The 15,297-nt window shown below is 33.8% G+C and overlaps 1 protein-coding gene across 3 annotated transcripts in view; it reads right to left on the bottom strand.

Moving 5' to 3' along the window:
* Nbeal1 (neurobeachin like 1) overlaps positions 1–15,297 on the bottom strand; it is a 195,561-nt gene that overhangs the window by 155,604 nt on the left and 24,660 nt on the right. For 2 of the 3 annotated variants that reach the window (XM_010616111.3, XM_033764549.1), the window contains 3 exons: positions 12,093–12,254; positions 4,897–4,978; positions 4,202–4,329 (listed from right to left, as the gene is read on the bottom strand). In XM_010616111.3, the coding sequence (XP_010614413.1) occupies positions 4,202–4,329; positions 4,897–4,978; positions 12,093–12,254 (372 nt within the window). Of the gene's footprint in view, positions 1–4,201; positions 4,330–4,896; positions 4,979–12,092; positions 12,255–15,297 lie in introns of those variants that run through there. The other variant, XM_033764550.1, reaches the window with a different exon arrangement.

Below are 15,297 nucleotides of genomic sequence, written 5' to 3'. Positions count from 1 at the left end.
TACATGTCAAGCCTCCACAACCTACGATCTAACCCCTGCAGAGGCTGGTAGTCAAAGACAGGTAAGAGAAGTGTAGAGAAATATCCAACCTAAGACAGAGCATGAGTATCAAAATTCTCATGGCTTGATGACAGGTAAGGGATTTCTCTGGACATTTCTCACCTAAGACAGGCACAGTCTTTCTGCTGAGCTGGGAAAGTCCCTGCTCTAAATATAATAAAAAGGGGGCTATGTGGGGGCCCAGTCATGGCCCACTGGAGTTTGACATTTGGAAAATAACTTCTTCCTATATAATTAAGGCATCAACATTTGCTGCTTTTCAAGGAAACAGTTTGTTGAGCTTGTTTTGATTCTTTGACCCTGACATAACAGGAAACTCGTTAGCCAAAGATCTGATGTTATCTGTAAGAGTCAGGAAATCCGGTCTTTACATAAAGATAAAAACAACTGCTTGGTGTTTTCTGTTGTTGTGTGCCCTTAAAAGCTTCCTGTTGATGTGACCCTATAAAAGGAGCTGTTTTTCTGAAATAAATCAGACTTCTCTTCGTCTCCACTCAGGCTTGAGTGTTCTTTCCTTTCTCAATCCTCACTCACCGACTCAGGCACGTTTGTGTTGTGACGGCTGGACCACCACAGCGATCCCCCTGCCTCAGCCTCGTGAGTGATGGGATTACAGGTGTGCACCATCACACCCAGCTTTTAATTTTTTTTAATATTACTTTTTTGCAGAACTGGGATTGAACTCAGGACCTTGAACATGCCAGGCAGGCTCAGTACCACTGATCTAAATCTCAGACCCTAATTTTACTTTTCATAAGTACAAATTTGCAGTACATAATGATTACACTCCTTGTAGAGAGCTGGTAAACGTACATTTTTTCTTCATCTTCCCACATCTCTTGGTTCCCTTACCCTTTGCAAAAGATCTCCCTATTATCTGTTATCTGATTTTATTTTTAGTTTCAGTTTCTTCAATGTTTAAAATTGTGTGTCTGATTTATTTCACTTAACATTATGGTCTCAAGGTGAATCTGATTTCCTATCTGTATTTTTAAAGAGTGCATAAGCAGTGCATAGGCAGAAGTAAAAGGTAAGTCCTGCTGTTTGTCAATTATTTCCATGTCTACCGGCCTTCTAGAATCATGGTACAACTGAACTTCTACACCTCTTGGTAGTAGATGGGGACACATAATTGGTTCTGGCCTTGAGTTCAGAATGAAAATGTTATGTCATGATCAGACAAGAGCATTAAATTGCCAACATGTGACCTTTCACCACTTTCTTCTCTCTCACATGGAAATTAACAAAGCCTAAGATGCCAACTGTTCTGTTAGCTTAAGAGAGGGAGGAACTACAATAAATAAAAGCTCCTGCCTACCCACTGGAGACAGACCACACAAACAAGAAAACAAACCTTGGTTATTCTAGGGCTCTTGTTTGTTACTGCAGCATAACCTATCCTATCCTGAGTGATACAAAACTCTTCACAAAAAAAAATTCAAAGACTTTCTCCCTGGAAAAAAGGATGTATTACAATTCTATAGAAAGGAAGTGTATAGAATATTATTAGCACTTCCCCATTATTAAACAGTCAAGAAGTCTTAGGACAATATGATAACTGTATTACCTGGGGGGGGTATTTTTGGAGAAGTTTAACTGGTAAATTGGTGAACTTTTGGTATATTGTCTCCCAGGATGTAAGGTCTCATCCAAACAGTTCAGAGCCAGGCTACAACAAAAAGAATGGCTCCCAAGCAAAAACTCTCTAGCAGCCTGTGGAACTTCATTCACACATTTGGCTCCCCTGAGTCTCAAGCCTGCTGACCCATGCTGCAGATTTGGACTTGTCAGCTTCTATAGTTATGTCAGCCAATTCCTTAGAATAATTTGATATTTGCCCACAAACATATAACCATGTACACATCTCATTAACTCAGTTTATCTGGAGAACCCAATTAATACCTATAGACAGCTTCTCTCAAAGTATAAAATACATATGAAAATAAGCAGAGAAGACTGTTTTATTTATTGTCTTGGATACATGTTCCTTTTATGCTCATTTTTAGTTGACAACAATCATATGTATTTATGATGTACAACATGTTTTCAAATATGCATGTTATAGAATGACTAAATAAAGCTAATTAACAAATGTATTGCTTCACATATTTTTTTTTTTTTTCAGAACCAGGGATTGAACTCAGGATCTTGCACCTTTCAGGTTGGCACGACACCACTGAGCTATATCCCTGGTCCATACTTATCTTTTATATGTGTGTATTGACAACACTTAAAAATGCTAACCTCTTTAATCCATCTCTTGAACATATTTTTTCCAGTCTAACTGAAATTTTGTATCCTTGGATCAACATATCCCTAGTTACTTCATCAGGATATATTCTCATTTCAATAAAATACATTATTACTAGAACATAAAAAGTGTGTACTGCCCCATGTTCTCTCAGTTATCAACTTTTACCACTATCTACTACTGGTGGCTATTCAGGGTATACTACCCTGAAAACTCTGAAAATCCTATAAAAATTATTTAGTAATAAAAGGTTGAATTTTAGTAATGAACTGTTGAAATCATGTTGAAAGAAGTAGGAATTATTTTTAAGTGAGTCAGGTTAAACTAGAAACAGAAGTGGAGAAATCTTGAGCAGACTTTGGAAACCTAAAAGAGGTCTGATTGAAGGTGACGCAATTCTTCCTAATCTGGGCCTAAAGGTAGGCAGAAATTCACTTTGTATTATATACTGGCAATTAAGCTATTATCACAATGCTACAAACCCACCCTTCTGTAACCTCTATTCTTTCTGATGCTGAAAGAGACACTCTGAAAATTGTTCCTTTTCCAGCTGCCTTTTTTTTTTTTTTTTTTTTTTTAAAGACAGGGGCTCACTTTAGTTCAGGCTGGCCTCAAACTTGTGGCAAACCTCCTGCCTCTACCTCTCCAGTGCTGTGATTACAGGCATATGCCACCACACCCAGCTCAGATGCCTTTCTTCTGGGTTCCCCAATAATGAGTATTAAACAGCAGCTAGAAGAATGAAAGAGGAATTCATTCTATATTTCTTTCTTATTATACTCATGAACATCAACCCCCAAAAAAATGGCCATTAATTACTCTCTTCAGCTTATTTTTGGTAGTTGTATAAGAGCCCTGTTCCCAGCTAGTCAGCAATACCACCAGAAGCTAAGCAATGCTCCTTTCTTAAAGAACTAAGTCCCAGTGCTAGCAGCTCTCCAAACATCTAGATTCTATTGTTGGCAATCTTGTCCCTTTGTTCTCATAGCCCAGGAGATGGTAACTGTTTCCTGAAGTCACTATTCCTGCATCACCTCAGTGTGCTACTTTTGCTTTTCCAGTTCTCTAATATCTGTTTAATAATTTCCTTGTATTACACTGTCTTTTTAAATAACTATTGGTTTGTTTTCCTGGCTGTACCCAACTGACACATGCTTCACAGTTAAAAATAGGACAAAATACTGCTGAAAAGCTTTTTCTAAATATAAAACTGGGGCTGGGGATTTAGCTCAGTGGTTCCTCCACCTGCCTTGCAAGCGCAAGGTCCTGAGTTCAATCCTCAGTACCAAAATATATATTTTAATATATATTTATTTATATAAGATATATAATATAAATTGTATATAAATTATTGTATGAATTATATAAATATATGAATGCTATACATTATATAAATATATATACTGGGGGGGTACTGAGCTCAAACCCAGGGTCATGCACATGGTCTACCTCTAAGCCATAACCCCACCCCCTCAAATATTCTTCCCTCAATGCTTTTTAAAAGGAGAGCTTTCCTTAAAAATATATACATTCTATTGTTATTATTGAGCTTTTAATGTTCCTAGAAAACTGTAAGTCTTCACCAGCACCTGAAAATACAGAGTATATTTAATTATATGGAAACAGCATTTATCACAAATTCATATTTTTCTATCTCAGAGTTAAATCTGTGGGTAATACACACATCTCTCTAATTGTTTTCAGAGAAAAGACAGTCTTTGTGGGGTTTTGGTTTTGGTTTTTTTGTATCAAGAATCAAACTCAGGACCTTGTGCTTGCCAGGCAGGTGCTGTGGCGCTGAGCTAAATCCCCAGCCCAAGAAGACACCATTTGGAGAATCACACATATTTATGACATTTAAGTTTTCAATAAACATTATTTTTAACATACCCTGAATTTGTATGTCTCCAATTCCTATATGGATCATATAAACTTTCACAAAATGCCAGTGCATGGATCACAAATTCTTCAACAGCTGTCTGATCCACCATTTCCTTCTCTTTTTTCTTACTTTTTAACTAAGAATAAAATTGAACATATTAAGACATGGAGCATTCATCATCTAACAATACATCATTATTATTCAAATAAGTCTGATTTCCTAAAAGAGTCATTTAATCATATGGTCTAGTTAAATCTTCTCAATTTTTTTTTTTTTTTTTTTTTTTTGCAGTACCAGGGATTGAACTCAGGACCTTGCACTTGTGAGGCAAGCACAGTGTCACTGAGCTAAATCCCTGGTTCATCAAATTTTAAGTATTTCTTAGGAAAGCTTTAAAAATAGTCAAGTATTGTTTGAAAAAAACAATGTATTTAATAAGATGCAATAATACATAAAATCACAAACTCATTTAAAAGTCACTTATAAACACTTGAATTTATAAATCGAAATAACATTAATGGCTACTTGTCTATCTTTTGATGGTATGTGTAAGATTTCTGAAATATACATTACCCAATGATAATTTAAATTCTCTCACTTTTTAACCTGTCCTAAAACATTTAATTATATCAACTATAAGATAAAAAAGTAAAATCTATATATCCTCAAAAAAGCAAAAAGGAATATATCAGTTTACACCTACTTGCTGAATATAGAGTGTTGTCATAGTGATGACATGATTAATATATGAGCATGTTCCAATTTCTTCCACATTTGATAAATTTCTAGGAAGATAAAAGAATCATATATAAAAATGGCAAATAAAATGTGTGCTCATGCAAGAATTTTGAGAGCAGATGATGACAAACAAAATACAAATAATATTTATTTAAACATAAAACTGTATTAGCCAAGTATGTGTGAGGCCCCACAATCAATCCCTAATACATAAAACAAAATAAAACCCAACAGAGTTATATAACTTTTTTCCCACTAAGATGTGAAATATACTTAAACACTATGTAACTATTATAAACAAAATGTTTATGATATATTTTACAGTATCTCAAAGATTTGCATGTACTTATTACAGGAAAATTAGAAAATATCAAACTAGAAACGAAAGGAAAAAATTTTACAACTCAAATAATAAGCAATTGTATACATCTAGATTATTTATTTACAGGTTGTCTTTTTCTTATGAAGACTCTTAGTTTAGTGTTTATATATAATATTACCATTATATTGCACATGTTGCTTTATAGTTTTCACTTTTCTTTTTGAATGATAATTCCCTTTTGAGGCTTACATTGTATTTCCTCTACTATATTAAAAATCTCTGATAGAACCATTGCCATCTTTACATACTCTAAAAGGGCAAAGTATCAAACCTTGTTTGAAACATCTGGTCAATAAGTGATTGATGCTTAATTAAAATTAACCCTCATTTTACTCCTTTTATTTGTTTGTTTGTTTACCGGGGATTGAACTCAGGACCTTGCACTTGCAAGGCAGGCGGCAGCACCACTGAACTAAATTCTGGCCCTTCACTCCATCTTTAAAATAAAATTTAGGTATAACACATAATATGTTAACATTTATTATATCAAAGTATTTTTCTTGGCATAATTATAAAAAGTAAAGATTAATTTGTTCTGAGACACTATGACTTTGTAAACCACTTTTATCTTAAAATACAATAGATGGTAAGAAAACAACTAAGATTAACAGACTTTTTTTTTTTTTGGTGGAATGGGAATTGAACTCAGGACCTTGAACTGGCCTGGCAGGTGCAACACCACTGGGCTACATCCCCGGCAACAGGCTTCTTAATGTAGAGGTCAAAGTGACATGACATTTTGGTTTATCCACATAAGGCTATAATGAAAAAGGATGTGTTGGCAAGGATGAGAAGAGAACAAAACTCATACATTGCTGATGGGTAATGTACAGCTACATTGGAAGACATTCTGACAGTTTCTCAAGGGATTAATCAATGAGTTACAATGTGATCCAGCAATTCCACCCCTGGGTATATACTCAATAGGCACAAATATGTATGTCCACACTGAAACTGATACACATGTTCAGAGAGCAACAATATTCACGCCAACCAAAAACAGATAAAAAGGCAAGTATCTACCAACTGATAACCAATAAAATGTGGTTTATCCATACATTGGATTATTCAGCCATAAAATATATCATGTATCAATAAAGGTTTAAAAATGTACTGATATATTCTACAAAAGTACTGATATTCTAAGAAATGGATTTACCTTAAAAACATTATGCTATGTGAAGGAAGCTAGTCACAGGGACCACATGATAGATGATTTCATTGCTACAAAATATTCAGATCAGAAAATAAATTAGTGGTTGCTTGGGGATAGACATAGGATAAGTGTAGGATCCTATTAATGAGTGCAGAGTTTCCTTATTGGCTTCTTTTCTTATGTCAGTTCTAAAACTGACAGTGGTGATGCCACAATTCTGTAATACATTAAAAGCCACTCTGGTACCAAAAAAAAAAAAAAAAGCCACTGAAAGATTTTTTTTTTTTTTTTTTTTTTTTTCTTTTTTTTTGCTTTGAGACAGGGTCTCATTTTCCATTCCAGACTGTCATTGAACTATGTAGGCTGACCTCAAACTCATGGCAAACCTCCTGTCTCAGTCTCCCAGGTTTTGAGATTACATGAGTGTGCCATCTGGCCCAGTAGAATGATATATTTTAAATGGGTGAGTTGTATAGCATGTAAGTAAATTAACTGCTCAATAAAGTTTAAATATTAAAAAATCATAACAAAAGTTAAAGCTGAATTAGTGTAAAGACATAAATCCAAATGAAAATAGTCAAATTGATTAACATTAGTATAGAATTAAATTGATCAGTTGGGCATTATTTGGCTTCATTAGAGTTCTACATATACTACAGCTACTTATGATGGGGGAGTAGTTAAGTACAGATTATATCAAAATTTCAAAAGTATCTTTAAAGTCAAACAGCAAAAGAGGAAAACTGTCAGTTTTGAAAGACTATGACTACAGCCGTGCCTATATTTCTGTCAAAACTCTTTTATCTAAACTCTTACCTTTGATTTTCATAAATTAAGATTTTTTAGTTTCTGATCTAACATGTAGAGTTTTGGAAGTCATCATTCTGGTCTTCACAAGGAAAAAGCTAAATAAACTAAAAGTCAATAAATCTAAAATCCATAATAAACTAAAGAAAAAAAACTAAAAAAAATAAATAAAGATAAAATATACTGTAACCTCCAACCCCCTGCTCAGAACTGGAGATGGAATCTGGGAACCTCACTTGTATTAGGCAAGTGCTCTACTACTTATCTACTGTTCTCAGCCCTTTTTAAATTTTATCTTGAGATAAGTTTTTGCTAAGTTGTCAGGCTGGCCTCAAATTTACAATCCTCCTGCCTCAGCCTCTTAGTAACTGGGATTAGAGGTGTATACTACCTTGCCTGGCTTTATTTTTCTTATTTGTAATGATCGTAATATAATAGCTTGTCCAAAATAATAACACCAAACACATACTAGGTGTTTACAGCTTGTGGACAAGGAAATGAATGACAACATTGCAAGAAAATATAGGAGAAAAACCTAAGTAATGATGGGTTTGCCAATGATCTTACAGATGTGAAACCAAAAGCATAATCCATGAAAGAATTGATAACTTGAACATCATTAAAATTTAAAACTTGTTTTAAAACTTCTGTTCTGGAAAATATAAGAACAAAATAACAAGTCAGATACCATGAGAAAATATGTGCAAGAGACAACTGATTAAAAAAAAATCTCAAAAACCAAGTTTCAAAATCTTAAGGACTTTTTAAAATTTAATAGGAAAATAACTCAATTTGGGGGGGGTATTGGAGATCAAACTCAGGACTTTGCATTTGCCAGTCAGTGGCAGCATCACTGAGCTATATCCCCAGCCCAGAAAATAACTCAATTTTAAAGTTGGGCAAAAGATTAATACAGATACTTCATAAAAGAAGATAGAGATGACAAACAGGCATATGAAAAGATGTTGAACATCTTACATTATTGGGGATCTGCAAATTAAAGCAATGAAATATTACACAAACTACAACAGCTAAAATCTAAAAAGACAGTATCACCAAATAATAGAAATATGTGGAGTAAAAGGAATTTTCATTTACTGCTAGTGGGATTGAAAATGGTACAACCACTGTAGAAGATAATTTGGCAGTTTCTGATAAAGCTAAAGTATAAACTGTCCATATTATACAGCAATTATATTCCTAGGTATTTACCCAAATGGGTTTAAAATTTCTTTCTATGCAAAACCTGAGCATTAATGTTTACAGCAGATTTATATGTAATTGTCAAAAATTGGAAATAGCTAAGACGTCCATTAATAAGTAAATGAGTGAACAAACTACAACATCCATTAGTCAAATAATGTTCAAGAATAAAGAAATGTGCTATCAAGCCATAAAAACAAGAAATGGAGAAACCTTACAAGCATACTTCTAAGTGAAAAAAGCCAGTCTGAAAAGGTATTTAGTGCATGATTCCAAATACATGACATTTTGGAAGTGGTAAAACTACAGACATAGGGCCAGGGATCTAGCTCAGTAGCACCACACCTGACTGGCAAGCACAAAGTCCTGAGTTCGACTTCCATACCAAAAAAATAAAAAATGAAAAACAAAACTACAGGCATAAAAAGATCAGTGACTGCCAGAGGTTGTGGCAGTAGGTGGATGGTGAAAGGACTGAACAGGTGGAAAAAGGTCATGTACTGGCAGGTGAAACTGTTCTGTATAATGGTGTGTACATGACAATACTCATATATCAGAACTAAAGAATTATACAGCACAGTATATAACACTATTGTATTCTATAGACTTTAATCATGTATTTGCCAAAACCCACAAAACTATACAATACAAATAGTAAGCCCTGATGTATGCAAAAGACTTCAGTTAATAATGTATTGATATTGGTCCATCACTTGTAACAAAAGTGCCAAACTAATGCAAGATGTTAACACTATAATGGAAAAGAATGAAGAAAGCAGTATAGAGAAATTTACCATATTTCATTATTTTATTCTGTAAACATAAACCCTATTAACATGTTAAAAGCAGCTTTAAAAAAGTAAAGTCAAGGGGCTGGGGATTTAGCTCAGCGGTTCGGTGGCTTTCCTTGCAAGCACAAAGACCGAGTTCAATTCCCGGTACCAAAAAAAAAAAGTCAAGTCAAGTCTCTGAAATAGGAACAAATTCTATGACAGCTGGCTACTAAAGTTAAACTTAATAGTGATCTCCTACTTAAAAAGATCAAGTAGAGTGTGGGTTAAAAATAAAAAAGATCAAGTAAATGTGGTGAGCATTTCTGTGCTTCTCTATCAAAAACTGAACATAATGGATTTAAAACAAATACCTATAGTAATTTTGATTTCAGTAAATATAGTAGGTAGTTAAAAGGAGAAAATATACAAAAAAAATTAGCTTGGAGGCCAACTCTTATCTTACTGAGTAAACCTTTTTTCAGCCATTCTTATATTTTTCTTATTATTTTTCTAAATTTTAAGGAAAAAGAGCATGAAAACAGAAATTTGTTAAGGTTCTTGGAGAGTTGAAAGTAGCAGCACAATACTTTAGCTATTGTTGCTCAATCATCCCATAATTCCTAGAATCAAAGGCAATGAAAAATTAAGTCAAAGGTGATTTAAAAGTATTAATTATAAAACTAATTATAAAACATTTATAAACAAATAAGTGTATATTATATATATGGGAAATGGCATCCAAAAAGGTGGCAGATTATAAGACGCACATTAAGCCACTCATCAATGGTTCTTCTACATAGATTAGCATGGAACACTTTTAAAAATCAAGATGTTTAAACCTTTTTAAATCACAATTTCCTTAAGTAAAGCTCAAGTTCTGTATTTCAACTAGGCATTCAAGTTGATACTTATACATACCAAGATTTAAGTACCACAGACCTAATTAATAAAACTGGAAAATATAATAACCTGTAAAATTATTGTATTTTATTTGTGAAATGATAAAATGAAAGAGCTAAAATATATAATTTCACAAATATAATGAATAGTAATAAAAATGTGCATACAGAGGCTGAATATAGCATAGGTAAAGTGCTTGTCTATCATGCAAGAGGCCCTAAATTCAATCTGCAACATCAAAAAAAAGTACACATTTACAGCTGAGCAACACAGAAAAAATACTGGTATAGTCATTTCTCACTGAAGTAAAAACCTATCACTATCTTTATGCTCAAGTAACACTTAAAAATCTTGGTTGAGGGTCGCTGTAATTAACTACACTAATTAAAAGATTTGCAATGTATGAAGAAATGACAAGCTGATTATAAAAGGTCGTCACACTCTAAAGATCTGCACAAACAACAAATATCATTAATAATCAATGTTATGGCATGTATATAGATGTCTCTCCAAAGCCTTACGGGTTCAAAGGAAGAGGAGGCGGGATGTAGGGTGTGTGATAATGGGATCAACAGTGTGGTGCTGTGACTGATTTATGGTATGATACTAGGATTAAGGATGACCAGCCTATGGGCAGGTATGAGCACTAGCCTGGTATGAGTGTTAGCCTAAGGGCAGGTAGCCTGGGTAGAATATAAGGGACAGAAACAGGGCTGCTGCTTGCTACTTCACTGCTTTGCTGTCTTCTGCGTACCATGAACTGTTTTTCCTCCACGATGCCCTGCCATGCCACCCTGCCTTGGAGCCACACAACTATGAACTGAGGCCTCTACAAACTGTCCTCCTTTAACTTCAATAAATAATAACCACAATAAACCTATCCTCCTTTAACTTCGAGTGTCAGGTATTTTGTCTCAGCAATGACAAAAGTAACTAAGACAATTAATAAATGGATCAGATGAGTAGCATACATCTCTAATCTCAGCACTCAGAAGGCTGAGGCAGGATTGCCCCATGTTGTTTTTGTTTGTTTGTTTGTTTGTTTCATAGAAAACACTGCTTTATTATACATGAGAAGTGGAGAGGGCTCCCCAGGACACAGGCCCTGGAAGCCCGCATGAGTGAGGACAGGGTGGGACTGTGAGCTATGCAGCAGCAGCAGCAACACAGAATCATGGAGGCCACAGTAGACATTGGCCACACTGAGGTGACCATACATTCTGCTGCTCATTAAGGTTGTGAACATGGACAATGTACAAAAAGGATAAATAGATCTTTCCATTAATGAAAAATACATTTTTCTATATAAAGAAATCTTTTCTAATACAAGAAAAAAATACTGCAACATTAACCAAAAATAATTCAAAATTGCCCTTTTCAATATTTCTCTTGTATATTAACAAATGACACATCACTTTCTTTGAAACAAAGACAGAAGGTGTCTGCTCTGTGACATTCACAACATCCCACCCCATTACCTTTCCCCATATGATCCGGAGCACAAAGGTCTGCGTATCTGAGGACAAGGGTAGAAGGAGGGGTTACCCCAAGTTTGAAGCCAGTGTAGGTTTACATAGTGAGTTCAAGACCAGCCTGAACTACATAGTGAGATCCTGCTTCAAAAAAGAAATAAACCACACACACAAAAAAAAATCACAAAACCAAAACCAAGAAATCTATTATTGTTATTTTGGTAATGATTACTTTTTTTTTTTTTTTTTTTGGTACCAGGGATCAAACTCGGGTCCTTGTGCTTACAAGGCAGGCAGTGGAATCACTGAGCTAAATCCCTGGACCTTTAAAGTGTTTTGTTTTGTTTTGTTACTGGAAATCGAACTCGGGTCCTTGTGCTTGCAAGGCAAGCGGCAGAACCACTGAGCTAAATCCCTGGCCCTAATGATTACTTTTAAAAAATTAGTTTGTATTTTTATAGCAGATACCTGCAAAGAATAATGAAGAACTTGACAAGCAAAACTGACAAAGCTTGTTGTTGTTCCTCCAATCCATCTGCCATTTTCTGAACACATTGTAACAGCTGGATCCTCAGAACTTGCAGAATATTATCAGGAAGTAGAGATATTCCTGGAGGCATATCATCTACCCTACAATTGAGGGGAAGAAAATAGTGTTGAAATACAGGAAGAAAATCTCTAGCACTTAAATAAACTGTATTTTCAGCCTAAATCCAAAGGACGTGCTTTTTTTTCCAGATATTCCATAACTCCTTGTCTGTAAGCACGACTCATAACTAAATTATTATAGCAGAATGATTAATCTTATTTCAGAAGAGACTCATATTTTCAATTATTCTGTTTTTAATTAAAATATGTATAAATTATATAATATGATACAGAAATTCATAAATATACATTTTGTCATCTGCTTTACTCAACACTAATGCCCTACTTTATACATTCCCCAAGCCATATGATCATAAGATGGAGAAACGATAAACAGCAAAATGAGAAAGATGAAAAAATGAATATAGATTCCATACATGAGCATTAACAGATTTTTTCAAGTTTGTGACAAATGGCTATGTGTACAATATGGTTCTTTAAAGGCAAATGTCCACATCAGATTAAGTAACTCCTCTAGGGTCTCCCTCACAATAAAAGCACATTCTTGAAAAAATGGAAACAAAGTCTTTGTAAATAGAGAGGGGTGGAGGGATGAAAGGGAAGGCAAGAGAATGGGAAAAAAATAAGAATCAAGATATGTTATTAGCTCAGTGGTTCTGCAGCCTGCCTCGTAAGTGCAAGGTCCTGAATTCAATCCCCAGTACCACAAAAAGAAAAAAAAAAAAAGACATATTATGTAAAGGTACAACTCTCCAATGATGTCATTATATTGTATATCTAAAATGTACCAATAAAATTAATTTTTTAAAAGTTCAAAATGATTTTTGGATCAAACAATTCAATTTTCTTCATCAAAACTATTATATACCAATAATATAACTAAAATGTTTATCAATAATGTCTTTTTCTAGGGCTGGGGATTTAGCTCCGTGGTTCCACCACCTGCCTCACAAGCGCAAGGACCCGAGTTTGATCCCCAGTACCAAAAAAATAATAGTAATAGTCTTTTTCTGATTTTGATATTATTCTATATATTTGTTTTTCTTTTACTGTGCCAATCTACCCTTGTTTACTATGATGGCCATCTATCTTTATCTGTATTATATCCTTTTTGTTTGTCATACACACAGTTTGTTAGGTCTTTTGAACAAAAATAATTAAATAAATAAATAACAAAAGCCCAGACTAGATTCAAAGTCTGAAGACCTAGGGAGTAAATTCCACCTCTGTAACATAGCACTGGTCATTTTATCTCTGATGTTATTTCAATCTATAAAATTTTAATATTATCTGGCCTATTTCACAGGGCTCTAAATCCAGAACTTCAATATGTATTTTTTGCTGTGAAATACACGAAAAATTATAAAAATGTACACCATCACTGAAGCCTAAGAATTTTTTATAAAGCCGATAATTTTTCTAATTCTATGAAAAATGCCCAAATCTCAGAACAGAGTTCCTATAATTAACTGACATTTATAATTTAAATCTCTTCAAATAATGCTTTATGTGAGCTATTACTAGTACAGTACTTTTACACTGAATAAAAGGCTATCTGATTCACTGTAGATAAAAAAAATTGAAGTATAATACCAGTACTCACACAAATAAATAATATAATTGGCCTTCTTAATCATTCTCTAACATAAAAAACTTTCACAAAAGTTACACCTGATTTTAATTAAATTATACAGGCAATAACCCTAAAAACACATTATAAAGATTGACAGATTCTATAACCATGTTACAAAAACACCATGCTTCATTTTAGAATGGGAACTACTTCAGTTGTAGCTTCAATTTGTTCATTCTCTTATTCATAAGCAGTACCAGAAAATCTCTCATTGTCATACATACATAAAAAGTTACACCTGATTTTAATTAAATTATACAGGCAATAACCCTAAAAACACATTATAAAGATTGACAGATTCTATAACCATGTTACAAAAACACCATGCTTCATTTTAGAATGGGAACTACTTCAGTTGTAGCTTCAATTTGTTCATTCTCTTATTCATAAGCAGTACCAGAAAATCTCTCATTGTCATACATACATATATATAATTCAAGATAATAACAAAGACTCAAGATAATAACAAAGACTTAAATATAATTTTTGAGATTAAGTTAATCTTTTTTCTCTACTTTTCAAAAACAAACATGTCTTTAAGAAGGAAACAGAATTTTTCCAGTAATCCATAGTAATTTAAAAGATTTAAAGGATTATTTATCTGTGGTCTTCCCATTCTACACTGCACATTTTAAAAAATAACTGTCAAAAGTAATTAGCTTCTAAAAGAGCAATGTATCTTTTTTACTTTGTTTTGAACTTGTTTTCATCATAAAATTAAGGCTCTGTTGAAACATGCCTTAGAGGTAAAGTTAAAATTCTTGGCCATGTTTTAAAATGATAAGCATTTAAGAACTTAGAAGCATTTTACTAGAATTTTATTGCCCAAAATTATATGCTTTTTTCACTGAAATTTCCCAAACTCTAAAAATTTCTTCCACTCCGTTTGAGTACTGAATATCTATTAAACAGCAGCAATAATCATGTCTAATACAGGAAGAAGCCTAGCTTAAAGTTTGTTCAAGGCTTTAAATTCTAGAAAAAGCAATTTGTCCATCATTTTGAAGTCACTAATACAGAAATGCTATTAAGGAAGTTTACTTTACATGGCAATTATACATGAGTTTCTTACCTTTAACTAATTTTATACAGTGTTGTGCACATATTCTGTACTTGAAAATATGAATGTTTTCCATTAGTAAAATCTAAATTCATGGTTCAAAGGGGATCTTTTGTTTTCATTCTGAGGAATTGAGAATTGAATCTAATTCCTTTGCGCCTAGCTATAACCTTAGCCCTTTTAATTTTTTTAGATAGGGTCTCACTAAATTGCTAAATTGCCCAAGCTGGACTCAAATATCTATCCCCAACAATGGTGGCACACCTCCTGTAATCCCAGCACTCAAGAGGCATACGCAGGAGGACCGCTGTGATTTTTAAGCCAGCCTGGCCTAATAGTGAGTTCAAGGCCAGACTGAATTACCCTGTTTC

Source organism: Fukomys damarensis, unplaced genomic scaffold (assembly GCF_012274545.1).
Source record: "Fukomys damarensis isolate Sample0158 unplaced genomic scaffold, DMR_v1.0_HiC HiC_scaffold_16, whole genome shotgun sequence".
Classification (NCBI taxonomy): Eukaryota; Metazoa; Chordata; class Mammalia; order Rodentia; family Bathyergidae; genus Fukomys; species Fukomys damarensis.
This window is presented reverse-complemented; position numbering and strand designations above follow the sequence as displayed.